General features: G+C 42.5%; 1 protein-coding gene and 4 non-coding genes across 5 annotated transcripts; all 5 read left to right on the top strand.

Annotated features, from left to right (window-relative positions):
- Window positions 1-52: 52 nt before the first annotated feature.
- Window positions 53-26,211, top strand: NOP58 (NOP58 ribonucleoprotein). The gene is made up of 15 exons (XM_061456060.1): window positions 53-196; window positions 3,581-3,657; window positions 5,328-5,380; window positions 7,248-7,372; window positions 8,388-8,524; window positions 9,708-9,772; window positions 11,021-11,155; window positions 11,705-11,850; window positions 12,804-12,930; window positions 13,578-13,741; window positions 14,444-14,578; window positions 15,813-15,874; window positions 18,414-18,547; window positions 25,013-25,134; window positions 25,877-26,211. Exons 1-15 carry the CDS (start codon window positions 152-154, stop codon window positions 25,931-25,933), a joined length of 1,584 nt encoding a protein of 527 aa, XP_061312044.1. The 5' UTR covers window positions 53-151; the 3' UTR covers window positions 25,934-26,211.
- LOC133274015 (small nucleolar RNA SNORD70) lies at window positions 5,605-5,691 on the top strand. The gene has a single exon (XR_009744998.1). It is a non-coding gene; the product is annotated as a small nucleolar RNA SNORD70 (small nucleolar RNA).
- On the top strand, window positions 10,343-10,430 carry LOC133274023 (small nucleolar RNA SNORD70). The gene has a single exon (XR_009744999.1). It is a non-coding gene; the product is annotated as a small nucleolar RNA SNORD70 (small nucleolar RNA).
- LOC133274048 (small nucleolar RNA SNORD11B) lies at window positions 11,951-12,034 on the top strand. The gene has a single exon (XR_009745010.1). It is a non-coding gene; the product is annotated as a small nucleolar RNA SNORD11B (small nucleolar RNA).
- LOC133274043 (small nucleolar RNA SNORD11) lies at window positions 13,084-13,169 on the top strand. The gene has a single exon (XR_009745008.1). It is a non-coding gene; the product is annotated as a small nucleolar RNA SNORD11 (small nucleolar RNA).
- Window positions 26,212-26,883: the final 672 nt, after the last annotated feature.

Raw genomic sequence — 26,883 nt, 5'->3', positions numbered from 1 at the left:
GGCCCCTCCGTTTCCCTCCGCTCGCTTCCGCTGGTACTCGCTTCCCTTTCCGGCGCACGCGCGCGCTTGACCGGGGGTCCCGGTGGCGGGCGCACGTGGCTGAGTTAGCCCGCCGCCTCCTCCACGGCCCCCGGGCCTAGCTGCCGCCGCTATGTTGGTGCTGTTCGAGACTGCTGCTGGCTACGCCATCTTCAAGGTGAGGCGCGGAGGGCAGGCCGGGTGCCGTGCCTCTCGCCCGGTCGCGGGCCTCAGCGCGGCGTGGGGGGCACAGCTGTGAAGTTGGAGTGTGGGTGTAGAGCGAAACGTGCGGTACTCGCGGGGGAAGCGCTGTCGCGGTGACTGCCACGGCGCCCGGCAGCTCCTCAGGGAGTTTCCCCGCGTGGAGGCCTCGTGTGGTCCTTCTGGGGCCGAGGAGGAGCAGGGAGGCTGTGTTGTGAGAGAGGTATGGGGAAGGGGCTGTGCTAGAGCCTGAAGGTGCTTGTAGGGGGGAAGGAGAGAAGGAGGGTTTGCTCCCTTGCTCTCAGTGGTTATGCCAAGCATCACCTATGGCGCTCGTTGCCTTCCGCCCGTAGGGGTGGGTTGGGTATAGGGGGGTGTGCACTCGTGCCCCTTTGTGAGTCTGGTGATATCCCCGTTAGGGCATGGATGCAGCACTGTTTCTGCCTAGCGGTGTCTGCATGGCCGTTGTTCTAGCAGAAGCTCTGGGTTGCAGGAAGGAACGTGTGGGAGACAGGCAACGCGTTTCCAAACAGGTGTGGAGATGTCTCGGCCTGAATACGTTTCCAAAAGCGGGTCTTGTCGGCCGGCTGAGTGTGTGTGCAGGTATAGTGTGTGGTGTGACTTCCCTCGCCCAGCCGGGAGGAATGGACCACTTCATGGGGCTCTGATGGCCTCCTGGTGAGGTGGCTCAAAGGCTGCACTTTGACGGTGGTTTGAGCAAGTCTAAACTAGAGTGGCTGCAGTGCCATGCTCCCCTCTGACCTGTTCTCTTGCTCTCTTGCTTGAGTGTTGATGCTTGTACAGTTCCACGGTCTTGTTCATAGAGTCTGACCACCTTAGTCTTTTTTTTTTTTTTTTCTGGGTTTAGCTTGTGTGAACACAAGTGCAGGTGCAAAGAGAGCAAGGCTAGTTTCTTTTGCCGCAGCCTGCTGCAGAACTATGCCTGGGCTGCTCTACAGAGTACAACACTTACTTCAGCTGCCATGAAACCTTTCCTCCTCATTGGGGTGCAGCAGTGCAGTTCAGACAGGGAGGATTTCAAGATGTAAGCCACAGGGAGAAGATAAATGATTCTAGAAGCAGATAGGTTCTTGTTCTGTCCCCTTTCCCTACCCAGTACCTGGGGAACTAACACATATATCAGTCTCCTTGATTTTGTTCACTGGATGTTCACACCGGCTAATATCCGGCACCTTCCAAGTTATTGAACACCAATAAACCAAGCTCCAACAAACAAAACCCCTCTTGAGTAGGCTGCAGTGAGCCAAGGACATTTAACCTTCTAGAGGAGCCAGGACGGGGCTGAAAATAATCCATGTTTTGCTTTCTGAAAGCAGGGTAGGCATAAAGCAAAGGTAGGAGGGGCGTGAAGAGAGCTGAAACCGTGCGGCTGCAGCAGCGCTGCCACACTCCTCTGCAGGTGCTGCGGGCTGGGGCGTGGGTCTGGCTGTGATGTGGGCACAGAGCGGCTAGGGGGCACCAGCCACCAAGGAGCGGTGTTAGAGGCTGGCTCTAAGCGCTTACACCCTCCGAAAGACAGGGGACTGACTGCAAATGGTGTCCGGGCTGGAATGGGAGAGAGGTGAAAGCTGTCTGCTGGAACAGAGCAGAAGTAGTATGTTATTAAACTACGTTTTGAGACGAGACAGACTTTGTTTTTCGGTGCTCCTGTTTGCAGCTGCTGAAGCCAGATGTGGCAAGCTGTGGCACACGTCTGCAGGGCATGGCTCTCAGTCACATTGCTTTCCTTTCCTAGACATAGTAGGTGTTCAGCTGCAAACTAATGTCATTGTTGCAGTTGTATGTTCATTCTGTATCCAAATAGTCTCTGCAGGGTTTAGCTGTGTGGGCTCTTTTTTTTTTCCTTTTAAAGCAATTTCTGCAGATTATCCTTGCTGGTTCTTTTGGGGGGCAGGGAGGGCTGGTTATGTTTTTGTTTGATTGGTTTTTAGATGATGATTGGGCAGAAACTGTGCTTCTGAATTTTGGGAGACAATCATGGTCACCTGCTTCCCTTTTCAGCAGTGCCTACAGATATCCATTGCCATCACAACTGTACTCTGTGCCTTTGTGATCAAGAACTGTTGTCCTCTGCAGGCTTTGTAGCTCTTGGGTATTCCCTTGTAAGCGCTGCTCCCAGCAGAGGAGCAAACAGTCTAAATAGTAAGGGCAAATGGGGCATAGCTAAGTTCTAGGTCTTGGAAGAGGTTTCTCCAATGGGTCCTGCAGTCTTGCAGGACACAGAATACCCATAGACGTGGAATTTCTATATACTAATCTTGATTTAGCAGCTTCTATGCCTTTATTTTTTTGTGTGTACCTGCGTCTTTTCGTAGAGGCTGAAAATTCTGTAAGCCTTGGGCTAGAAAAGATGACTTGGAGGAAAGCATCAACAGGCTGAGGAAAGGAAGAGTTGCCCCAAGGTTTTTATGTGTCTGAGTCCTGTGGGAAATGAGTTACAATGTTTATTTGCTCAGCTACTGATTGAGTTTAAAAAGGACAACCCCCTTTGACTGGAGTTGAAAATCTGCAAGTGGAGCAAAAATCTCACAGTCCCAAGAATGAGTTCTGCACTGCAGGGAGTCACATTGCAATTGTGTTGCATTTGCGTTGTGTGAACAAAACCACAAGGTTTTGAGTGTAAAGAACACGATGTTATGAAGATCTGAACTGTATTGTCCCCCTGAGCACTTTTCTAGGAATTTGTGGTACAGTCTGCAGGGCTTTTTTAAGTGTATGTGGGCTCTAGGGGTGTAGTTGTTGATCTTGCACTGTTTAAAAACAGAGGGGGATCCCCTGGGTACAGAAATGGGATTAAGCCATTGCTGCTTCTTAGGTAATTCTTGGCTCAGTTGATGAGCAAGCTGTGGTGAAAAGTCTTTATAGAGATGTTCTCTTTCTTCCTTGGGTTAGCTCAGATTAATGAAAATAACTTGTGGGATCATTCTTTCTTATTAGGTGTCCCAGACATGTTTGTGTTTTCTCAAAGTAGTAGCAGGATTGGTTTTTGGGTCACTGGGGTTGTGAATGAGTCCTTTAGAGGAGGTGAAGCAAGTCTGGTTTTGATAAACAAGGAGAGGGTTTTGTCTTAATGTGCAGGTTCAGAAGGACCCAGCCATTATTGAGCAACTTCAGTAATTCAGTTGAAAGTAAAAACACTGTAATACTGTGTGTATATTAGTAGGATAAAGCTGCTGTGAGAAAATAAGGAAACTAGAGACCACCAAAACAGAGTTTGTTAACTTGTGCAGTATTATCTTCCTGTGGTTTGATACACTGTAAATCAGGTCTTCTCTGCTACGATGCAGGGTTGAAGGCTGAGCAGAAGTGCTTTAAATATAAACTTCTTTTTCTTCTACAGGTTCTGAATGAGAAGAAGCTTCAAGAAGTTGACAGCTTATGGAAAGAATTTGAAACTCCTGAAAAAGCAAACAAAATGTGAGCAGTTTTATATGGGAATAGCAGCCTGGCTTTCAGAAGGACATGGATGTCTGTAGTTATGTGTGTTTGAGGTTCAGGAAGAAGTATTGATTTTATTTTTCAATATTGTTGAACCTAAAAGCTGTGAATAATAATAATGTTTAGAGGAACTTAAAAAGAGATATCTAAGAGAAAGAAATAATTCCCTTTTTCACTGCAGTGTAATTAAGCTGCAGAAGTCGTTAGCATGTGTCACTGAAGCAAAAAATTGAACAATATTTTAAGGAGATCTGGATGCTTTGACAAGAACATCCAAGTAATGCTGGAGCTGGCTGAAACAGTGGGGTTTTGTGCTCACAGGAAATCCTTAAAAAGAAGTTTAATCCATTTGAAACCAATAGCATGTGAATCACTGAGAGTTGGAGTTAGTGCTGTGCCATCACTGAGTGTTAGCATCAATGCGTAACTGCACAGGGGTTGCAGTGTCCACTGGCTAAGCTGGCCTTTCTAGCGAATGGCCCTAAAGCTGGGGACAACTATGGGTTGTTTCCAAGTCTGTCTAGGGTGTTTTTACTGGAAGATTTATAACCAGCTTTGGTTATAATGGACACCTTTGAACAAGCTACGCCTTTTGATTCGGATTTATCCTGTTCTCTAACAGTATTTAGAGAAGAGGCCAGAATGTCCCACATTTACCTGTTTGTAGTGTTGTTAATCTTGTCTTGGAAACATCATCTTGGCCACTTGCTAGACAGGATGTGGCTCTTAATGGATCTCTACTCTGATCAAAGTAATTAAATTGTCCTGCCTTTCTGAAAAGGCTCTGTGTAAGCCTGGAGCTTCTGTTGGGCTCTGTGAATGCTTAACTCAAGCATTTAGCTTTATTTGTGACCTTGCTTCTTTTGCAGATACCTGACTCCTAAAAAGCAGTGATTAATCAGAACTGGATTAGTCAAATCCTGTCCCTGACAAAGGAATTTACTGGATTGAGATAGCTTTTTAACTGTAATTCTAGATATCAACACCACAGACTATGTGAGGGGGAGAGGGAAGCTGGGCACAAAGATCTGACAGTGTGGTTAAAACACTGTCCATATCATTTTTGGCTCTGGTCAGCAGTTAGGGCATGGAAGATTTTTTGTTGTTTGTTTTAAGCTCTCAGAACTTGTATTCTAACATCTAATTATAGGGGAGTATTTGAGGATTCATCAGTTCAGTTTTAAAGTCTTTGAAGATGCATGTTAAATCTGAGCTGTGCAGGCTATGCATTCCACAGAGGCAGAAGGTTTCCTTTTGAAGATGAGTGGGAAGATGCTATCATCAGTCATTCAGCAGTGACACCTAGTTAATCAGGGTGCAGTGTTGAAATTTAAATGGTTGATGTCTGTCTTCAAATATGAGCTACAAAGCAGATGGGGGACTAGGTTTTCTGATTATGTTGATCCTAGAAGTATTAGATCAAAATTATTTTTTCTTTTCTAAATAAAATTTGTGGGACCCACTATAAACTCACATCAGGCTCAAATTTAATCAGCAGGTTTAGTGCTCTTCCTCCTTTTTGAGGATAGGGATATTGATCTCTGCTCTCTTGCAGTCTTAGGGAGAACTGTAATATCAGAGTAAAATGGTTCCAGCGTCTAGTTTATGTACACTTGTTCACACAATTGTGTGTGATTTTTCTTCTGTAGAGTGAAGCTGAAACACTTTGAAAAATTTCAGGACACAACAGAAGCACTTGCTGGTAAGTGAATAACACCATTCTTAAAAATAAAAAGAAATAATCCCTGTCATGCATTAGTTCGCTCATTACTTACCCCTGTCTCTGCTCTGTTTCTTTGCTTAGTTTTTGAATTAGATTTTTCACTTGACCTGTTTTGTTGTTTTACAAGGTCATCCATCCAGTCTATGGTACAGTAGAGATGTAATGAAGTCTCACCACGTAGAAGGTTTTGACTGATATATGTAGCCTGTTGTCAATGATGGATTCTTGTTGAAGATGAATATAACTGATTTGAATCAACCTTTCGTCACTACCACTGAGACAACAGATGCATATCAGAGTACATATATTGTTACAGTTGCCCTTGTTTTATGGACACATATTGTGCCTGTGTTTTTCAGCCTAAAAAAATGCCTGTATTACACTTAAAAGAAATTCAGAAGTTTAAACAAAATAGACTTATATTCAGTAATTTTACTAATTCAACCCTTAAATGCTTAATGCTGTGGACTAGTTTGAACAGAAATTATTAAAGTTCTAGCTAATAATTCAGAAATGGTGTGATTTACTGCTGAATGTGCTGTGTGACAGTAGTAGGTGGATGTTTCAGGTAGCATTTACAACTGAAGAATGGATCCTTCATATTCTTCTTAGTCTGGAGACAGTACCATCATACATAAGATGCAAGTTAAACAGCTGAGATCAAAGCCGCTTTATATTCCTTCTTTGGCATGGCATATTTTTTGGATTACGTTGCTTTTGCATAGGTTTGGATTCAGATCATTTATAGTTCAGCTGATTTAAAACAAAACACATACATACCCAAGAAACCCCAACCAAATGACTACCACAAAACCCCACCAAACCCACACCCAAACAACAATAAAAAAAATCTTCCCCCCAATAAATAAATAGAAATAAAACCAGAAGAACAAAACCCCCAACAAAAGCTACTACTACTACTTTATTTCAGGTTTACTTATCTGTGAAGTGGGAAAGATTATACAGAGTACTTATGTCATCTTTATTTTAAAGGGTTGACTGTGTATGTGGTTGTCTCAAGTGGGTTAGGAGCTACTGGCCAGCTTGAAAGGTGGAAACTTCATTGTAGGAGGATTGAAAGGAAACTTGGCACAGCACTTAGATTTTAACCTTACATTTCATTAAGGTTCTGGAAATAAAAAATCTGTGGCTTCTGCTCTGTGATGAAGATGTTGCATCAGTCACAGAAGTTCAGTGAAGCACAGAGCTGACCCACAAAGAGAGTTTAATGCCTGCTTAAAATACATTGTGTGGGACTGTAAAGCTTTTACAGATCTATTAATGCTTGAGAATGAAGAAGGTCCTTTTAAAATTCTTCACTCTACATGCTCTGTTAAAAGGGTGAGTGCCTACTGACTGCCCAGTCTGTGTTTGGCATCAGTCTTTGTTGAGCTTTAGATAGTACACTATTGTCATCATCAGATGCAAATAAGCCATTCCTCAATTTAGGATATCATGGTTGCTGACTAAGGGAACCGGAAAATGGTTGGTTAATTAAATGATACATAAAATGTTCGCATATAACCTTGCCTTTAAAAATGTTAAACATGTATCTAAAGCATATGGCATACTGTTAGTAGAGATCCTTAAACAAAATTGACAGAAATAGAACTGAAACCACATGGAGAAAGGAGAGGCAACTAGGAGAAGGGTTTTTGATTTGGGCCTCCAAAGGAGCAAGTATATAATTTTCTTCAATTTTAGCCACTGCATGCTGAAGCAGTATTGCAGCTCAGACTAGAGCTACTGTGGGCAGTTAAAATAAAAATACCAAGTTAGGAGTACTATTTTTACAGGTTTTTGGAGGGGATAGAAACTGCATCTTTGGTCTTTTTGTTTTATACAGCATCCACAGCTCTTGTAGAAGGCAAGCTCAGCAAGAACTTGAAGAAAATTCTCAAGAAGATAGTGGCAAAAGATGCCCATGAACAGTTGGCTGTAGCAGATGCCAAACTTGGAGGTGTCATAAAGGTGATAACTGATTTTGCCATTCTTTCTTGAGTCTTGTGCTACTGAAATCTTATAGTCGGGTTCCAGAGATTTTGCACTTATTAGCAATGGGTTACGCTGCCAGTGCTTTGTTTGTGGAAGATACTTAATTCTTATGATCAAGTGTGTACTGCATGTATACTGAGAAGACATCATCTTGAGTACACAAGTGAATGATACAGTAGAAGTGCACTGAGGTGCTCAGGTTTGCTTGATTTCTCTTAAATATTGGTTAGAAACCCAGCAGATTAAAACATTAATTTCTCTGAGGATCCCATCCAGAAAAAGAGGGGGAGAGGAACCAAACAAAATCCAACCAAACGAAATCTTCATCACTAACAGAGGCAGCAATAGTGGGGTGATGATTTACTGTCTTGTTGGGAGGGAGTATGCATTGTTCTACCTTCCTTGGTCTACAGGCAGTTGTGCACATCCTTCAGTCGTCGTCTGCCAGAGGAAGGAATAAGTACAGTAGAGATGGACTGCTTTCTCCAATGTCTCATAGGTGTCAAATACCAGGGTCCCACCTCATGTCTGGCTGCTCCATGGTCCAGTGATTTTTATTCTGACAACCTTCTCATGGTGTTTTAGGAGACTGGTGTAGGCACAAAATGAGGAGGATTTAATGTTCAAGTGAATACCAAGGACTCTGAACTAATTATTTAGTTTTATTATTTGAAAAAGACCCAAAGCCCCCAGCCCTCTACCTCTGAATTTTTTCTCTGTGGCCAAACTGTTTCTAGTAAATTGCAATATCTTGAGTCTTCAGTTCCAGTATACATAGAACATTGTTTATAAATCTCTTCTTCAAACTGGAATTGTTACTGTGTGGGAAACTGGAGGTGTCGCTACCTTGAGCATCAAAGATGACAAACGTGTGTGATCACAGGGTTGAAGTGGGAAAATCGGGTATAATGAGATAAGGCTTCTCAAAGAAGAGCTTTAGAGGAATTTCACTGTTGTGCCTGACTTTGGACCATTGATTTCCGTCCTGCAGGACAAGTTGAATTTGAGTTGTATACACAGCCCAATGGTTACAGAGCTGATGAGAGGAATTCGGTCACAGATCGAAGGGCTTATTACAGGCCTCCCTTCTCGAGAGATGGCAGCTATGTGCCTCGGCCTGGCACACAGGTGAGTTTCTAGAACAGCTCTATTTCACTGCATGTCTGCCCTGCTCCTGTGACCTTGGCTATGCTGTGTTGCTTCAAGTGTCTCTAGGTATGTGACATGGTCTTGTACTGTAAGTCAAGACACGTTTGTATCTGAAATCTTGTTTTATAAAGGAAGGGTTTTCCATTTTGCACCCACCCTTTAGGGAAAGGCTTCATTTTCACCTTAAGTTGGATTTGATAGCTTTCTTTTGCATGTTACATACTTTAGGATTTGGTTTGAAATGGCTCTGTAGCAGTCAGATTCAGCATTCAAAACTCCATTGCCATCAAGAGACAAGGTGAAGCCCATGATTTGCTGATTTATGCCAGAATAAATACCCATGTAATACATAATGTAAATGTTAAAGGCAGTTTGTCTTCCCACCTTGCTGTCTCTGCTTTGGTTTAGTGGTGCAGTAGTTACATAAAAAGTTGTTGGACCAGCACAGGGCCAAGCATTCATTCATAAAGCATTAATCCATACTGTGACCTGAGCTTGTCCTGTCCATGAGCCATTGACAAGTTGTAGAACTACTTTGCTATAGCTAATTCCTTAAAAATAGATGTGTGTTTGCTTAGAAGATGGACATTAATATTGAAAAAGGACTTTGAAGATGCAAATCCTCATTGAAATCAAATGTCTTTTACTGTAGCATACTGAGGAATTTTAAATGTACATTAAACAGAAGGTAATGGGCTTTCTCAGACACTGAGAATCTGTTCCAAGAAGTTTATTCTATTGTTTCACATTAGTGTATTTGATATTTGGTGCTGGGTAGGTACAGTTTTGTGGATTGCCTCCAACTGCTGCAGAACTGGAAGTGCTGTTGACAAATACTTTTTTGTGGGGAACCATGCAGAAAGAAGCCAACAGCCAATTTCCTGCCACAGCACTTGTGTTCAGCCTGCTGCACGTGGTACAGAGAGCCATAACTTTCCCTTTCACTCTGGTCATGGGATATGTGCATGTATGCATGTTGGAGCTGTTTTGAAGCTTGTGTCAGTGTGGCTTCTGGCCACAGCTGGGAGCAGTCAGTGGCATAAAACTGAGCTGTATGAATGAATGTATGAACAGCTGTATTCATACAAAAGTAGGAACAGGTGGGACATACACTTCAGCAGGATGTCAGGATGCTGATGAAACTTTATTTATGTCTCCTCAGCCTTTCCCGATACAAGTTGAAATTCAGCCCAGACAAAGTAGATACCATGATTATCCAGGCAATTTGTAAGTATATTTGGAGCTTAAATTATTAATGGATTTGGCTTCATATAGCTGGCTTCTTACATTGGTTACAGAAAATTATTGCTATCAGTTTCCTTCTAGCATGTTTCAGTAAACTGGGTATTGATGTGTTTTCTTAATATGGTTTACCACAATCAGGAAGATTTTTAGGATGATACAGTCAACTAGCAGCCAACCACTTATTCTTAGCATAGAGATCAGCTGAAATACAGGTGGTGCTGGTTTGGTCCTCTGAAGGCTTCACTTTCCAACATGCCTCTCTCCTGAGTAATACTGGGAGAGAATGGCCCCTCAGGACAGGATTTTCTGACCCTTCAGTTTGGTGGTATCTTGTGTAGAGGACAATGTATAAATAGGCTCTTATGTTAGGTATGTAAAACACAGTGTGTAATGCTGCATTCTGTCTCCTTACTTTCTTAACGGAAAACAGACTGAAATTGTAAATGCAGCTAAGAAAGCTCACTCCTCATCTTTCCTTGAAGAACCCACATCGTAATTTGCATGCTTGCTGTGAAACAGTGGTGAGGAATCCTTGTTTGGAATATTAATTCCCAGACTGTAGTCAATGATGGAACATAGTTAAGCTGAAATTAATGATTTAATTCAATTCCTTCGTCACTACCACTGAGACAACAGATGGGAATGTTGGTATTGCATTAGTGGGAAATATGTTAGCCTCAGGGCTCTGTAGCAATATATGCTGTGGGTGTTGGACTCTTACGTTGCAAATTGGTTGTATCTGGTAAGCCTGTTGGATTTGTGTTGGGTATATTTATTAGAAAGTCAACTAAAGGGCTTAATAGAATCTTTTAAATCAAGTTATTGAATGCAATATCAGGTTTTCAACTTTAAAGCATTTTTCCATAGTTTATTAGATGGTTACGTTCTACATCAGTGTTGTGTGTACATCTTTGGCTGAATGAGAGGAAGAATAACTGGCTGATTCCCTTCCAGGGGAATGTGCTTTGCAGCTGTTAAAGGAGTCTGTCCAAGGCAGTCCCAGTGATGAAACATTCAGTCCATTGTCATGGGAATTCTAATATTTCTATAGAATTGTGCCTGGGATTAAGCAGTTCTCTGAAAAGTAAAGACTTCTCATGTACTGCAATCTTTATGGGATAAAATACTTCAGTTTGTCTCCCTTTACGCTATTAAAATCTGTTGATTTGAGAGTTTTCCATTTTTAGATGACCTTTCTAGAACAAAAAAGTACATTCTTCTTTCTTTTAGCACTTCTCGATGACTTGGATAAAGAACTGAATAACTACATCATGCGCTGTAGGGAATGGTATGGTTGGCACTTCCCTGAACTGGGCAAAATCATCACAGATAACCTAACGTATTGTAAATGTGTGCGGAAAGTTGGTGAGTAATAAGGAGGCATGAGCCTGGAGAATGTTGCATGTTAGTATGCAATGCATTAATGGCGTTGATTTGTAGACCAGCAGCTCATTCATCCAGCTAGTCATGACCCTGTATTTTTTTAATAATGAAACTTGCGGTCCAGGGAGAGACCTATGAGTTTAAGGAAGCTTTTTTCTCCAATTGTAGGAAGAATTACATAGGTTTGGGTAGTGGTAAATGCCTGCTTGCTTCCTGGAATTCTTCCTTTGTAAACTTGTGACTGAAGATTTTGCAGCAAGCAGCTACTGAAAAGGTGAAGTGCAGTGTTACAGAGTAAGGGCTTTTTTTTCCAGCTTCAAATTTAGTATTTCCAAGCACTCTCATCTAGTATAAACGTAAAGTCAGAACACTGACATGTGTTCTGACATATTTGGGGAGTTTGGAATAGGATGATAGCAGGCTTGACTCCCTGTTTTTATTTTGGCCTTTTATCCTCATCTGTTTGTGCTTTTTTTCGTACAAGTTTGTATCACCCCCAGCACAAACATGCTGTCATCTGTCCCCCCACAGGAGATAGAAGCAATTTTGCCTCCTCTGATGTTTCTGACATCCTACCAGAGGAGATCGAAGAGGATGTGAAGGCTGCCGCTGAGATTTCCATGGGGACAGAAGTATCAGAAGAAGATATAAACAACATAATCCATCTCTGTGATCAGGTATGTACAAATGCGTGAATAGCAATAGAACTCCACTTCAGCCAGATCAGAGCCTCCTCTACCGAGCAGAGATTTTCCCAGGGCATTGTTAACACACTTGTGATGGCAGTGATGATTCTTATATTGTTGCATTCCTGATGTACAGACATGAGGGTGCACAGTCACTACCTCATCTGAGCCATCTCAGACTGTTGATGTCTGCACAAAGTCTTCTGAAAGTGTCAGTCTTGCTTTTGGGGGGGAATTGTGTCATCATTGTGCTTTTAAGTCATTGAGGTAATGGTACTGCATAGCCTCTCTTTAATCTGTCACTTTTGAAGCCAGGTGATAAACCCTGGGTTAAAAGTGGAGCACTGAGGCCTCAAGAAGAATTAAGAGCCCTATCCTGCTTTCATCTGGTTTCTGTGTGAACTCCCTTTGACTTTAGTTGTGCCAGTCGGATCCCTTTGTGACTTTACCAGGGAGTGGCAGGCTTAGGAGTTCCTGTTCTTGGTCTAGACCAGGCTGCTTTTTTTTTATGTGCATTCTAATTGTGTGTATTTGTATGGAACGAGTAAAGAGCATTTATCCCATTTCAAGAGAATGGTGGCAAAGATTTATGTGAAAACTGAATGTTCCAGGGTTTTGTCCTAAAGAAAATGTCCTAACTAAGTACTTTTGTTCTGCTTCACTGTCTTTGGCATGTTGTCAGCTCCTTTATCAGGAGCTTTGCTGAGAAAATAAGTTGCATAAGAGAATAAGCAATACAGATCCAGTATACTCTGTGGATGAAACCCTGCTCTGGGAGTATGCCCTATATAAAGCTTTCTGTAACTCTGGCTCCTGGTTGGCTGTTTGCACTTTGACAGTCTCCTCTGTTGGAATTCCAAGCACTTCCTCATTTCAATATATTTATATTGATATTTGCTGGTTAGCTAATTCTGATTCCTGTAACCAAGCTCTGTCTGTGCCAGGTGATTGAAATCTCTGAGTATCGGACACAGCTGTATGACTACCTGAAGAACAGGATGATGGCCATTGCTCCTAATCTCACCGTGATGGTGGGTGAGCTGGTTGGAGCAAGACTCATTGCTCATGCAGGTGGGTTACACTGATCACTTAGTAAATAAATTAAGTAAAGCTTAGATGGGGTTTTTACCAAGGAGCTGGTCAGCTAGAAGCATTATGCAATCTTATGGTAAAGAGGGGAAGAAAGCTCTTGAGGAATCTGAGAATACCAGCATGAGCTTGGTAGTAGTCTGTGATGACAAAGTTCTTAGTTGGCCTGAATTCTTTTTGGAATATGAGGGCAACTTAAGTCACTACCTCTTCTGAGACATTTACTGAGCCTCCTGCTGATAGTCCAGTCACTTCTGAGGTGAAATGCCAACAAACTGTCATTGGACTTCTGTAGTCAGACCAGCTCAAGGTAGCAGCCTTATTTCACTTATCTATGCTGCAGCTCTGCAGTGATGTGTTCTTGCTGCTAGACTGTCAGGCACTACTCCAGTGGAATATGTTTTATTGAGTCAGCCTTCTTTCCTGTTGCTGAAATCAAACCAAGACAGTTAGTTAAAAGCATGAAAGACTGAAATGGTTTACATGTCCTTCAGGAAATGAATGTGAAGCAGCTTTTATAGAAATAGATGGCTCTAAGCTTCCTGCTTTTGAATTGTGCAGGAATCTAGCGTCCTGCTTCTCTAGCTGCTCCTCTGACAAATTGCTATTGCTGTGTTGCCTCCTTCTAGGTTCCCTTTTGAATCTGGCGAAACATCCAGCTTCAACAGTTCAGCTACTAGGTGCTGAGAAGGCACTCTTCAGAGCACTGAAGACTAAACGGGACACGCCTAAATTTGGCCTTATCTATCATGCTTCCCTAGTGGGACAAACCAATATCAAAAACAAAGGAAAGGTCAGTTGCAGAATTGTTTTATCAGCTTGGCTTTTTCCAGAGCATGGGGTATCTGTTGATGAGATGGCTTGAACTTCAGACTGAGGCGCTTGCTTTACTGTGTTGCTTCGTGGTTATGTGGAAAATACCACAAATCTCTGGATGTCATGCATTCCCGTTCAAAAGAGCAAATGGAATTGTCCATCTGAGTAATAACAGATGTATTCCTGCAGATTTATGATATAGCACTGGCTTTCTCAAGAGGTATATTACTGTTTTCTTCTACAGAATAGTAAGCTAAGCTATTGCAGGCTTTAGTCTTGATTGAAAATCAGACTGTTGGATTAAAGCTAGTAACTTTTGTGGCTTGCTTTTAAAGCTTCAAAGACTTTTATAATGCAGGTGGAGACATATGTGTTTGAACTGTGAAGTAAGCTATCTAGCTGGAAATTACACCTCAAACTAACCTACACCTCACCCTAAAGGTTGGGGTAAAGTGGGATATGTATAACTATCTTGCTGTCTCAGATGTTTCCCTCTGTTTATCAAGAAAATAAGGTGTTACTTTAACAGCATTTCAGTTTTGAAAGAATGAGGTACTAATTGTTTTTTTGGACTAAACACTGCTAGTGTTCTTTTGTTTGTGGGTATGGTTTCCAGATCAGAGTGAATCATTGCCTTATGTTTAGTCTTAGCATTTAATGTTCTTTTTGCCTTTTCCAGATTTCTCGAATGCTGGCAGCTAAGACTGCCTTGACCATTCGTTATGATGCCTTGGGAGAGAATACCAGTGCTGAAATGGGAGCTGAGAACAGACTAAAAGTAGAGACGAGAATGAGGCTTTTGGAAGAGAGAGGGGTAAGTCTAGCAAAGGGCTGCATGAAACTGACATTCTTGTATGGTATGAATTTTCTGCTGAGTCTTTTCCTTTCACTCAGTTGTGTAATCTAGTGTCACTCTTATGCTGTAGCTTCTCCCAACCTTGGCTGGAGCAGTAGGGTTTGTAAACCAGTTGCATTCATTTATTTGTATATCGGCTTTTCTTGTTTACATGCCTATTTGTATTTACATTATATTGAAAAGTCTTGATTTTGAACAAGATGAGCAAGATCATACCTTTACATTCTGCTACGTCTCTATAGATACTTTTAGTACTTCACAGCTTCTTTCTCTTCACCTTAGAAGAAAACATGTTTAGGTTTTCTCCATTCTCACATTTTCCACCATGATTCCACAAAATCTGAATGCTGGTGATGCTTAGCTACAGGCGGAGCTCCTTAAGACTAAGGCAAGATGTTATTCTGCAAGTTGCTGCTTTGCCCTCCCATAACCTAATGCATATCGTGTCTGCACACCTCCTGCTCCACCTCTTGCCATTCACACTGATGCTGGAAGAACATAGGGTTCACTTTCCTCTTTTAGGTGGCACGCCTGGTGCGTGTGATCTTGTAAATGGTGCCTGGCTTCAGGCTTCCAAGCTAGAAGATCTGATGCTAATGCTGTAGTACTGGCATCACTAGAACAAAAAAACAGAGGAATCCAGAAAAACCTGCCTGCTCCTCCTTGAACATTTCATGGGAGATGATACTTCCCATCGAAACACAGTCAGGGAGACATGTTAATACCAAAACACAAACTGATCACCTGAAAAGTGCAAGTTTAATTCAAATTCAGTTTGGGGCTTGTATTGTGGTTTTAGTGTTGGCTTTATGCCAGGCATAGGGTGATACCTGCCCTGGCGTGCAGTTATCCTTTTGAAAAAAGGAAGTGTGCACAAATTCAGGCTCATCTTGGGATTTTTGGAGGTGTGATGTTGTAGGTCATGTGCCTGTGGTATGTTTGATCCAGTACTAGTTGCCCTTTACTTGAATTGGGCTCTTGAGGAGCAGTATTAGAAAGGCACATGCCTTTCTTGCTGCAGTTACTTCCCTGTCTCTATTCTGCTCCCAGGTATAAGACTCATACAGGTATACAAGAGCCTGACTAATATATGTCTATGAATTTTCAGTTCCTTTCAAGAGCTGTAGAACTTGTGTTGGGAATTGTTTTCATTATGAGTAATTTGTTTTTCACTTCTAAATTTTTCTTGTAGATAAGAAGAATAAGTGGCACTGGAAAAGCCTTGGCCAAGGCAGACAAGTATCAGAACAAGAGGTGAATAGTTTTTCCTTTCAGCTTGGCTGTGTAAAAATAACTCCAGGTTTTTATTTCTGAGAAGCTTCTAGGCTGGGCCTGTGTTGACTTAAGATCCAGAGAGCATTTTCTGTGCTCTGAAACAGGGATGACGGGTCCCACTGCTAATGGGAATTTCTGTTTTCCCACGTTTTGCAGTTGTGGTAAAGCCATTGAACTGGAGAAACAGTTATGATTTTCTAACAGTAAATTACTGACATCATCAGATAACAAGTATGTTTAGATGCTGTCAGCATCAGCCCGGAAAGCTGAATAGTTTGAGGAGTTAATATGCAGCAGCTTTATTTAATGCAAGTCTGGATAAATGAAATTTGAGAAAATCAGTGTTTGAATTAGTTGTTGACATGGAAGCTGTCCTAGAGACCTACTGAGTCATCTTGCTCTTAAAAAGAAAAATAATGAAAAGTTTATTCTGAGTGAAGCTTCATCTTCTTATTTAGGTCTTGTCTGTAATAAGTATCTTGAGCAATAGATAGGATCTGTACTCTGGACACTGTTAAAGCAGTTTCTGGTGCCCGAAGTGACACTGTAAATTGCAACTAGAACAGCTGAACATCTAAGGATTTGAACAGGGTAGTATTAGTCTGAGCTGTGACATCTGGGTTTTTTGCTTAATTTGGTTTTGGGCTTCTTGCTTAGCTTGTCCTGCTTATTTTGCTCAAGCTTTGGTGGAGAGAGGGCAAGTGCTTGCCAAAACCAGGGCCAGGTTCAGAACTAGGTGCTAGTTCTGAAAAAATAGCACTGTTGTAGCCATCTGCAGTCCCTGAACATCTTTCTCATGCCGAGCTGTAACTTCAGTTTCCATATGCTAGGCATTTCAAAGGAGTGATGGCTGTGATTTCTGGAGCAGCTTTTGAAAAGAGTGTAAGTGAAGCATCAGGGTGTGTAAAGAGGCAGTAGCTTAGGGAGGAGAGTGTTGAGGAGACAACATACATGCTGGGTTTTGACCTCTTGAAATGAGGAGTCATGAATTCCTGCCAGGACATGTTTCTGGTATTAGAAGTGCCTTGCAAATGTGTCTAGGCCTGGGGGAGAGACTGAAGATAATTCCTGGCTGTTTGGCTTAGTCTGATTGTCTGAAAGGGAAGCTAACTCAGTCCCTGTCAAATTGTCCTTGTACTACAAAAATGGCAGTGCTGCTGCTTTATGGAGATTGTTTGAAGAGCTAAACTTGTGTTTTGAGGAGATTGGCAAGAATGTCTTAGTCTTGTTTGGAACTGTGGATCTTGTCTAAATTAGCTATTGAAAGTAGTATTTCAGAAGTTAATTGCCAGGTAGTTTTTAGAATTGAGCTTTAAGTGAAGCATTTCAGTATGCTTTCCAGAAAACATCTGAGAAAGTGCATTTTACCCATCTTTGGCATATTTATTCACTGGGGTTTCATTTACTCCTTTATTAGCAGCAGCATTTTGACAATGATAAGGAAGCCAGTGGGCTCTTGCTCGGCTTAAACTGAAGCAGAGACTGTTTGCAAAAAGCTGTGTAATCAATATCTGTAAAGCCATGTGCAGTGTTAATGCCCATAAGAATAGTTTTTGGTGCTTAAGGGATGAATTGGTGGTACTGTCTGCTAGCATCACGACATGCTTCCCACTCTAGTCACTGGCCTCAGTTGCTTTTTTAACCTGTGCAAGGTAGCTACACCAGATTCATACTTCAGAGAAGTTTAGATGCTCAGTATGTGGCTAGGGAGGGAATAGTTCAGGCTTACTGATTTAAAACTCATTTTTCCTTCAGTAGGTATTATGTTCTGAATGAGAAAAAAAGTGTTTCATAGCTGTTGGATAGGGAAGGGACATAGTTGTCCCTGAAAAGGGCCAGCTAAAGAGCACTGCCTTTCAGGGTGGCTGGTTCTTTGCAGCTTCTAGAAGAGCTGGGACTGAACAAACGAGCATGCAGTATTTGAGAAGAGGCAGTTTCAGACACAGATCAGGTATTTGAATATCCTATAAAGTCAGTGATACAAGTGATACAGAGATGAACCATAGCATCACCCTGCCTTGTGCGTTGTGCCCTGTGAATGTAATGGTGGAGATTCAGAGCAGAAAATGCAAAAGTAAAGCTATTTCTAATCCTGTATGCATATTACCCTTAGAGTATGCTTATATGGACTTAAAATTGTGGGGGGACCTATGTGCTTGTGACCATACAGCTGTATTGGAAAGGCTTTCAGCAGCAGAGATCAATCCGCTGGGTAATTTAAGTGCTTTGTAGAACCTTGAACAGATACAAAGCAGAACCAAACTCTTACTTAACAGGTATCTTCTTTTCAGATCAGTTGTACTTCATGGGGTCTCCTCTAGTAATGATTACTGATGAACCATTGATGTATTGGAGAAATGTTCTCACTACCTGTAGATTCTTTTTGTTAGCTGAGCAAGATTGATTTGGTAGTATTCTCAGGAAGTTGTGTTGGAAAGTTTATGTTCAACTGCAGGGTCTTACTGGGGGCCTAGATCTTCTTTTTTATTACTTAAACTAACTTGTTTTCTCATTACAGTGAAATAAAAGTATTTGACCCATCTGGTGACTCTACACTTCCTGCTGTTTCAAAGAAACGCAAAATTCAGGAGGTAGAAGAACAGGACACAGAGGTTGTTGTGAAAGCAAAGAAGTTCAAACCAGGCATGAAGGGTTAGTTCCTGCATCTGTGCTGCTGGTGTGTTGCTGTGTGTATCATGCAGTGGGGCGTAACATTTACAGCCAGCCTGGTTGTTGTTCTTCAGTATGAGTATGTAAAAAAGAAAATGGTAATCCTTTGTGGACTGACACCGTACTGCAGTCATTTTACTTAAAATACCTGTTTTTAAACAGTGTAAGCATGTAAGAACATTTGAGAGCAAAACTCATTCTTGCAGAACTTCTTGCTCAGCAGGCTCATGTTTAGTGGGCCTCAGAGCCTTAAATTAACCCCTCCCCACACACACACTTCTCTGTAAAAGCAGAATTTGCCCAATTTTCTTTAAAGAATACTGGTTTATTCTATATAGAAATGTTTTCTGGCATGTTTCAACATACAAACCTTGAAAGTCAGAATTGGATGTGAAATGACACTTGGAAATTTCAGTCTGGATTTACGCAGCACACGAACAATTGTTATTCTCTGGAGAGCTAGAACTGAACTATGGCCACAGTTGTTCCTTCTTTCTGTAGTAAGTTACTGTGTGGAGAAAGATTCTGGACTGTGACTTAAATAATCTGGTTTTATACTATGCCTCATTTTAAGGAACATTCTCACCCTTCTCTTGAGTGCACTCAGCGCCTCTAAATAGCTGGCCTAATAATTCCTATGATAGTGGAGTACACAGTGTGTAACTTGGGGGAGGTGGGAGATGACTTATGTGAGACCCTGAGCCGGGTCTGGGGGTGAGCTACTCCCAACTACCCGTGTCTGCAGGAGGTCGGGGGCTGTTGGAGTCTCCCTTTTCTGCCCTTCTCTGTGCTGCTGTGTTTTAGAGTATCATAGAATAGTTAGGGTTGGAAAGGACCTTAAGATTACGACTGGAAAAAGGGAAATATAACCCCTATTTTCAGGAAGGGGAAAATGGATGACCCAGGGAATTACAGACCAGTCAGTGTCACCTCTGTGCCTGCCAAAATCTTGGAGCAGATTCTCCTGGAAGGCATGCTAAGGCACATGAAAATCAACAAGGTGCTTGGTGACAGCCAGCATGGCTTCACTAAGGGGAAATCCTGCCTGACCAATTTGGTGGCCTTCTGTGATGGGGCTACAGAACTGATGGACAGGGGTAGAGCAGTTGATGTCATCTACCTGGACTTGTGCAAAGCGTTCGACACTGTCCCACACGACATCCCTGTCTCTAAATTGGAGCGACATCAATTTGATGGATGGACCACTCGGTGGATAAAGAACTGGCTGGGTGGCCGCACGCAAAGAGTTGTGGTCAATGGCTCAATATCCGGCTGGAGACCAGTAATGAGTGGTGTCCCTCAGGGATTGGTGTTGGGACCGGTCTTGTTTAACATCTTTGTTGGTGACATGGACAGTGGGATCGAGCGCGCCCTCAGCAAGTTTGCCGATGACACCAAGCTGTGTGGTTCGGTTGATACGCTTGAGGGAAGGAATGCCATCCAGAGGGACCTTGACACGCTTGTGAGGTGGGCTGATGCCAACCTCATGAGGTTTAACCATGCCAAGTGCAAGGTCCTACACCTGGGTCGGAGCAATCCCAGGCACAGCTACAGGTTGGGCAGAGAAGAGATTCAGAGCAGCCCTGTGGAGAATGACTTGGGGGTGTTGGTTGATGAGAAAATGAACATGAGCCGGCTTCAGTGTGCACTTGCAGCCCAGAAAGCCAACCGTATCCTGGGCTGCATCAAAAGGAGCATGACCAGGAGGTCGAAGGAGGTGATCCTGCCCCTCTACTCTGCTCTCGTGAGACCTCACCTGGAGTATTGTGTGCAGTTCTGGTGTCCTCAACATAAAAAGGGCATGGAACTGTTGGAACAAATCCAGAGAAGGGCCACGAGGATGATCAGGGGACTGGAGCACCTCCCGTATGAAGACAGGCTGAGGAAGTTGGGGCTGTTCAGCCTGGAGAAGAGAAGCCTGCATGGAGACCTCATAGCAGCCTTCCAGTATCTGAAGGGGGCCTATAGGGATGCTGGGGAGGGACTCTTCATTAGGGACTGTAGTGACAGGACAAGGGGTAATGGGTTAAAACTTAAACAGGGGAAGTTTAGATTGGATATAAGGAGGAAATTCTTTCCTGTTAGGGTGGTGAGGCACTGGAATGGGTTGCCCAGGGAGGTTGTGAATGCTCCATCCCTGGCAGTGTTCAAGACCAGGTTGGACGAGGCCTTGGGTGACATAGTTTAGTGTGAGGTGTCCCTGCCCATGGCAGGGAACTTCATGATCTTAAGGTCCTTTCCAAGCCTGGCTATTCTATGATTCTGAGATAATCTAGTTCCAACCCCCCTGCCATGGGCAGGGATACCTCACACTAAACCATGCCACCCAAGGCTCTGTCCAACCTGGCCTTGAACACTGCCAAGGATGGGGCCTTCACAGTGTCCTTGTGCAACCCATTCCAGTGCCTCACCACCCTCACAGTAAAGAACTTCCTCCTTATGTCTAACCTACATCAGAGTGTAGTTATGCTGATTATGTACCTCTTCATGCTCAGCTGATGCTGAGGTGTGATCTTTCCAAACACTGGTTCCATGGTGTCTGTATACATGATGAATCAACTTGTAGCTGCTCTGTCATGCTAAATTTAGCTGAGAATTAAACTGGAGGGAAAATCCTTTGTGCTATGAAGCTGAGATACGTGCCCTGGTTTGTTCTCTTGTACTTGTCATAATGAGATGGGGACATGTGAGTACTTTGGAGGCTTGAACTTTGCCTGTTTGCTTCTTGGAGAATGTGGGTGTTCTCAAAGCCACTGCTTTTGATAATCTTTTGAACTAATTTCCCTTAGTATAGTTTCAGAATTGTCCCCTTGGGCTTCCATTGCATTATCAAAGCAAGTGTGTTGACATCTCATGGGCATGAGCTCCTCACAGGTGAAATACTGCGCTGATCACCATCCTATCTCTTACAGAGTGAGGTGGATATTTCTATTTATATGTCTGTTTTTCAACCACCTTGCGCTTGCTTCTCTTGCTTTCTTGAGCATTGATACCTCCTGGTGTAGGGGTTGGGTGGAGCTTAGCAGGTTATCCTTGAGATACCAAAAATTATTTGAGCAGTAGACTCTGTTCATATCAACTGGGTCCTTTTATTTGGATGCTTGGGCATTAGAACTGTGCCAGTTGCTTCAGACTATGGAAGAAGTGTTTTCAGAGACCTTACTTATCTCCTGTCACTTATATGCAGAACTAATCCCTTCAGCCTGTCCTACTGTACCCTTTAAAATAGCACTGCCCCTAAGTTTGCAATTCTTGTATTTGGCCACCCAGCAAAGTGCATGCTATACAGATCGTATGGCTTGTTCTTTACTAGTATGGTTTGTATGACTGCACTGTGTGGTGGTGGTCTGAAAACTTTGAGTGGTTCAGTAGGTTCCATAATACACAGAAGAGTGCAGAGGAAGTCCCAGCATTAAGATTTATGTTGTGTGTCACTTGAATATGCATGAGCCTTTAATTTCTGATGTTCTTGGCTCTATACTTCCTGGTGCAGTGCTCTGTTAAGCTTTTCTCTGATCAGAGATTTCACATCCAGACATAATGTTGTGAAAGAACTGCTCTGTCCTACCCCAAGCTGTTCATGCAACTGCATGATAAATGGGGTTGTGAAAAAGCAGTCCAGAAAGAAGGAAAAAAAGGAATTCTTTAGCCAGATCAATTTTGATCCCTTTTGTATTACACGAGGAAGGTAAGGGACAGGAGTAAGCTGGGAAGCTGCCACTGAAAAGTGATTTGTCAAACTGTTGCTTTAATATTTGTTGTAAAGGGAGACAGTATTTTGAATTGAGCTAGCCTGAAATGTAGATATTACTGTAGGATGAGATGTGTAACATTTTCTTTAATCCCAGTTTGGGGTGCATGCATGGCAGTACTTTGGGTAGGAAAATGGTAAGGCTTTAGCTTTTTACACCTAAAAAATAGTGCCTGGAAAGATAGTGCCTGAAACAAGTTATAATCCACTTAAGGAGTTGTCTGTTAAAACCTGTTTTGATGATGGGGGAAGAGAACAGGACAGGTATTTTTGTGACTACAGTCTTTGAAGCTGAATGTGGTTAGACAGAATGCATGCCACCAAAAGGGGCTAGCCAGCGCCCCCAGTGAAGCGTTCAGCTTGCATTTAAGCGTCAGGATATAGTAGCAGCTAGTCACTTGGGAAGGTCTCTCTCTTGAAACGAGAAATATCGTCTTAAATGAATAGAGTGAACCTTGCAAGACACAAAGCCTTAAATGACAGCAACATCATGAGATGGCATCTTTATTGATAAGCAGTGTGACTTGGTTCTGTGCATGCAGAGCATCGTCCAGAGGAGGGGAGGGTACATGAGGCTAGGGTGGAAAAGCTTACAGAAAACTGGTAGAAAATGGGTGCGTGAAACCCACTGGTGATCTCTAGCACTGCACAGGGCCGTCACTCAAACTGCTTCTCTTGGTGCTGCTTTCTGTACCTCAGTGCATGATAGTAAGAGCTGTTGTCTTTCTTGTCAGCTGCTGTGTATCACAAAGAAACCCCACTGGGCTTGAGTGACATAGAAGTGTTGCACCCAGAGGGAAAAGAGCAGCACCCCTGGAGCCTTTATCCTCATTCTGCCTAGGTACAAATACGTGAAGCCTTGTGATGAGCTTTGCTGGAAAGCAGCAACTGAAATCTGCACGAAGGCATCTGCTACTGGCTGTGAGAAGTGACAGAGCCTATGAGTGACTGCACAGGGCATCATCTGCGGTTGTAAATTGTGACAGGTTCCACTGCCTGGTGTGTCAGACTTGATGACATGTAGAGTTATAACAAGAAGTTATTTTTCCAAGGTTGCCACCCAGCACTTTGCTTGAAAACGCACATCTTACCCATCCAGCTGAGTGAAAATGTATCACATAGCACAATACAATGTGTGTGCTCCTGTGGTATCATATGGCTTTAATGTAGTTTATATGTATTTTTCAGCTATTTTGTATTTCCCTGTGTCATACCTAGGGAGGGGAGGATACTTTCTTCTACAGGCATTTTGAATGCCTTTGCTTTCACACAGTTTGCTGTGAAAGATGTGTATGGCAGAATCCACTTAGAATTATATTTGCCAGTTCCTTTATGTCGAATCCTTTGCTGTTTTGCTTCTGGCATGTTTTTTTTAATGTCAGAAAGCTGCCTGTGTTAGCTGGCTGTGTTTTCCTGTAGACATGTCTAGAAATTTTTTATCCTGAAGCCATTTTTTTTGTCTGAAGCTTATGTTAGCGGCAAAGATTGAAGTACATTTTTTTGACTCATAATCCTCCTGCTGCCTCAAGGAGCTCAACTTGTGACAAAGTACAATCAAGATATTAGGAGGTTGTGTGTTTGGGGGATTGTATAATTGCACTGGCTTTGTTTGTGTTCTTCTCGTAAGTGGTGAGTGAGTGTGCTTCAGAATCAACTTGATTCAGTTTTCAGGGGAGAGTACAGTGAGAAAATTACTTCTGGAGTGCACACCACAAGCACAGCGTCTTGGTTTTATAGCTACTGAAGGACACTGGTTGCTATGTCATGAGCTCACTCATGAGTACTACACACTGAGAAACTTGGTATCCAGCACTGACTCAGCTGTGCAAAAAACTAAGCTGGGTATGCTCCAGTAACAGCCTGGCCACTGCATAGGCTGTCAGCTTGGTAATCATTTCTGCTTGGTTTCTTTACCTAGAGATTTCTAAGACTGTGGTGTGTATTCTAGAAAATGAGTGGTAAATCATAGTGCCTTTAGCACTGTAATTAGATAGCCCAGCTGGAGACGGATAGTCCTGAAAAATAAGAGTGCATTAGTAAATCTTTCCTTGGGTTAATGTTCCTCTCGGCTTATATAAATAATTCAATTCCTGTCTTCCAGGACAGGAAAGTGTTTCTGCTTTTGCATTAAATGCTTTATGTTTGCTCAGCATTAAGAGATCTTTGTGTTTGCCAGTCTAAACAGTAAAGAAAAATGCTCTGCTTCTTATCCCATTTCCACCATCAAGATAGGGAAGTAAGTTGTGAACAAGCTACTGCTGGCTGAACATACTTCTAATGTGGATTTTTGAGTCTTTCCACTGCTCTTGTGATGCTGGTGAAAATACTTGCCAAACTGGACAATCTCTTTTCAGATAGAGCACTAAATGTAATTTGACAAACAAATGAAAACATGCAAGCTTGTTTTAAACTTTGAGAGCAGCATATAGGAGTGGTGTTTGTACCAGAAGATGTGAATAGTGCTGTCTGAGCATTGTCACTTGTGTCTTAGGTAGTTGTACGTTTTGATTATAGCAGGGAGCGGTCATGCAGAAAAGAGCAAAGAGGAGGGAAAGCAGTTGTATAGAGATGTAAAGATGGGGCAGTGTGTATTCAGTATTTTGCCTTCTTACTATCATCACCGCATCCTCTCACGTTTTGCCTTTTACCACTGTTAATAACTGACAACCTGCCTTTTTCTTCCTTCTGTGGGACAGAAGAGAGAACAGTAGAAGATGGTGAACCTATCAAAAAGAAGAAAAAGAAGAAGGATAAGGAGAAGCAAGCTGAAGAGGAGGAGGTACTGAATGAGGAACACTGCACCAGCCCCACGGTTGAGGTAAGGCAGAATTACACAGCTACCTGATCCCTATGGGAATGCATTCTCTCCAGAACACATGCGTTGAGGGGGGAGCAATGCTTTTATCTATATAACCCATGGTATGCAAGGACAGTTTTAATCTAGTAAGTATTTCATGATACACATCGTTGTAACGTCGGGAAGATTTGCATTACGAAATAAGATCTGGGAAATCTGTGACTAATGCCTCTGTGTTTCCCCTCCTTTCCTTTACTTGCCCCCAGCTTTAGTCTGTTCTCTTTCTATGCTTTTTCTCCTCGGGAGGGTGTCCCCTGGTGCTGACCCACAGGCATCTATCTAGTGTTTAGGACTTGCAGGGAGCAGAGGCTGCACTTGATGAATTCATGAAGCATCATTTGGTGGCTTCTGGCAACAGCAGAGTGGATGGGGCCAAGCCAAACTGGTTGCTCAGATTTGAAATCCTGTTCTTAACATGGGGTTTAATTTTCTCCCCATTGTTTAACACAGCTATGCTGCCTGGCTGCAGTGCTGAGCTGTCAGCAGTGTAGCAGAGAGCACAGCTGCCCTTGACCACTGGCCCCACTGTGCTGTAAACATCAAGTGCATGTAGCAATAGAGGAAAGGGGATATCTCTTGGGTCGTGCTTTGCTGAGTATGGCAGCTACTGTGATGCTTTGAGTGTGAGCTCTGTTGCCTAGCTACGTGTGTTGCTTTGCTTTTCCATTATGCTTTGTTCATACCAACATTTGTTTGTTTGCAGAATACAGAGAAAAAGAAGAAGAAAAAGAAGAAAATGAAAGACGAGGATGAGGACTGATGAGGAACAGGGAGGAACATTGGCCCTTGGACAGCTGATTCAGAGTAGCATTTTGTGACAATTTCTTTAGCCTCTTGCTGCAAACCAACTTTGCTGTGTTGCAAGAGGGCAGTGAGATGGGTTGGATACCCATCCTCTGCCCTGGAACCAGGATACCATGGTGTCTCTGCTACTTAGGAGGATGGCTGGTTTTATTTTGCGGTTTCCTTTGTTGAAAAGCTCATGGTAGATCCTCTTTTCATATGCAGTCTCCACTGATGAGGAATAAAAACATTTTTTACAGAGATTTTATGCCTTTGTCTTGTTTGTTTGGTTTTCTAACCATTGTCAGGAGTATTTATAAGATTTATTGTTTTAAATGAATATTAAGCAAAGAAAAATCCGAAGTGTGAAAATGTTCTCTAAAGAATTCAAAGGTTGGAATATTCTAAAGTTCTGCATAAGATTGGTACAAATATCTCTGCATCATCTACAATATCAATGCATCAAGCATGCACTGAACAGCTGAGCTGCATTACTGAGTCTGCGTTGTAGGTCTCCCAAGAAAGGCTTTTATAATCATTTTTCAAACAGAATTTGGTTTTGCTGTGCTGAGTGACAAGATTCAGATCCATGTTTAGAACTAACATCAGTTGGCTGCCAGATTCCTTCTGTGGTGATAGTGGCAACTTCCTTCACTTGGTTAAAAAATAGTTAAAAATGCCCAGGGCAAAATGACTTCTTTAACTATCTGATAATGAAGATGAGAAGACAACTCTGTTTATTTCATTTGCCACTTCTGCCATTCTCTGTAGGGGATACACGTGCACTGAAGTAGCATCATATAATCAAGACGCTAAAGTGCTTCAAGCTTTATTGTGGAAAAGGAAACCATTTTTGACTATGCTTATCGCTCACTATTAATGCATAAAAATATTCTTTTTCTAGGTGTGGTGGTAAACTATTACCTG

The sequence above is a fragment of the Pezoporus flaviventris genome, unplaced genomic scaffold (assembly GCF_033815535.1).
Source record: "Pezoporus flaviventris isolate CSIRO_AGI_PZ_B2104156 unplaced genomic scaffold, CSIRO_AGI_Pfla_v1 ptg000001l, whole genome shotgun sequence".
Lineage (NCBI taxonomy): Eukaryota > Metazoa > Chordata > Aves > Psittaciformes > Psittacidae > Pezoporus > Pezoporus flaviventris.
Note: the sequence above shows the minus strand (reverse complement) of the source record. Positions and strands in the feature narration are given on the sequence as shown.

Bases quoted from the DNA above. Each gene is read 5' to 3' on its own strand.
- NOP58 (XM_061456060.1), top strand. From the start codon at position 152: ATGTTGGTGCTGTTCGAGACTGCTGCTGGCTACGCCATCTTCAAG. The intron at 5,381-7,247 runs GTAAGTGAATAA...TGTTTTATACAG, and splicing joins CACAACAGAAGCACTTGCTG to CATCCACAGCTCTTGTAGAA. The intron at 9,773-11,020 runs GTAAGTATATTT...TCTTTCTTTTAG, and splicing joins CATGATTATCCAGGCAATTT to CACTTCTCGATGACTTGGAT.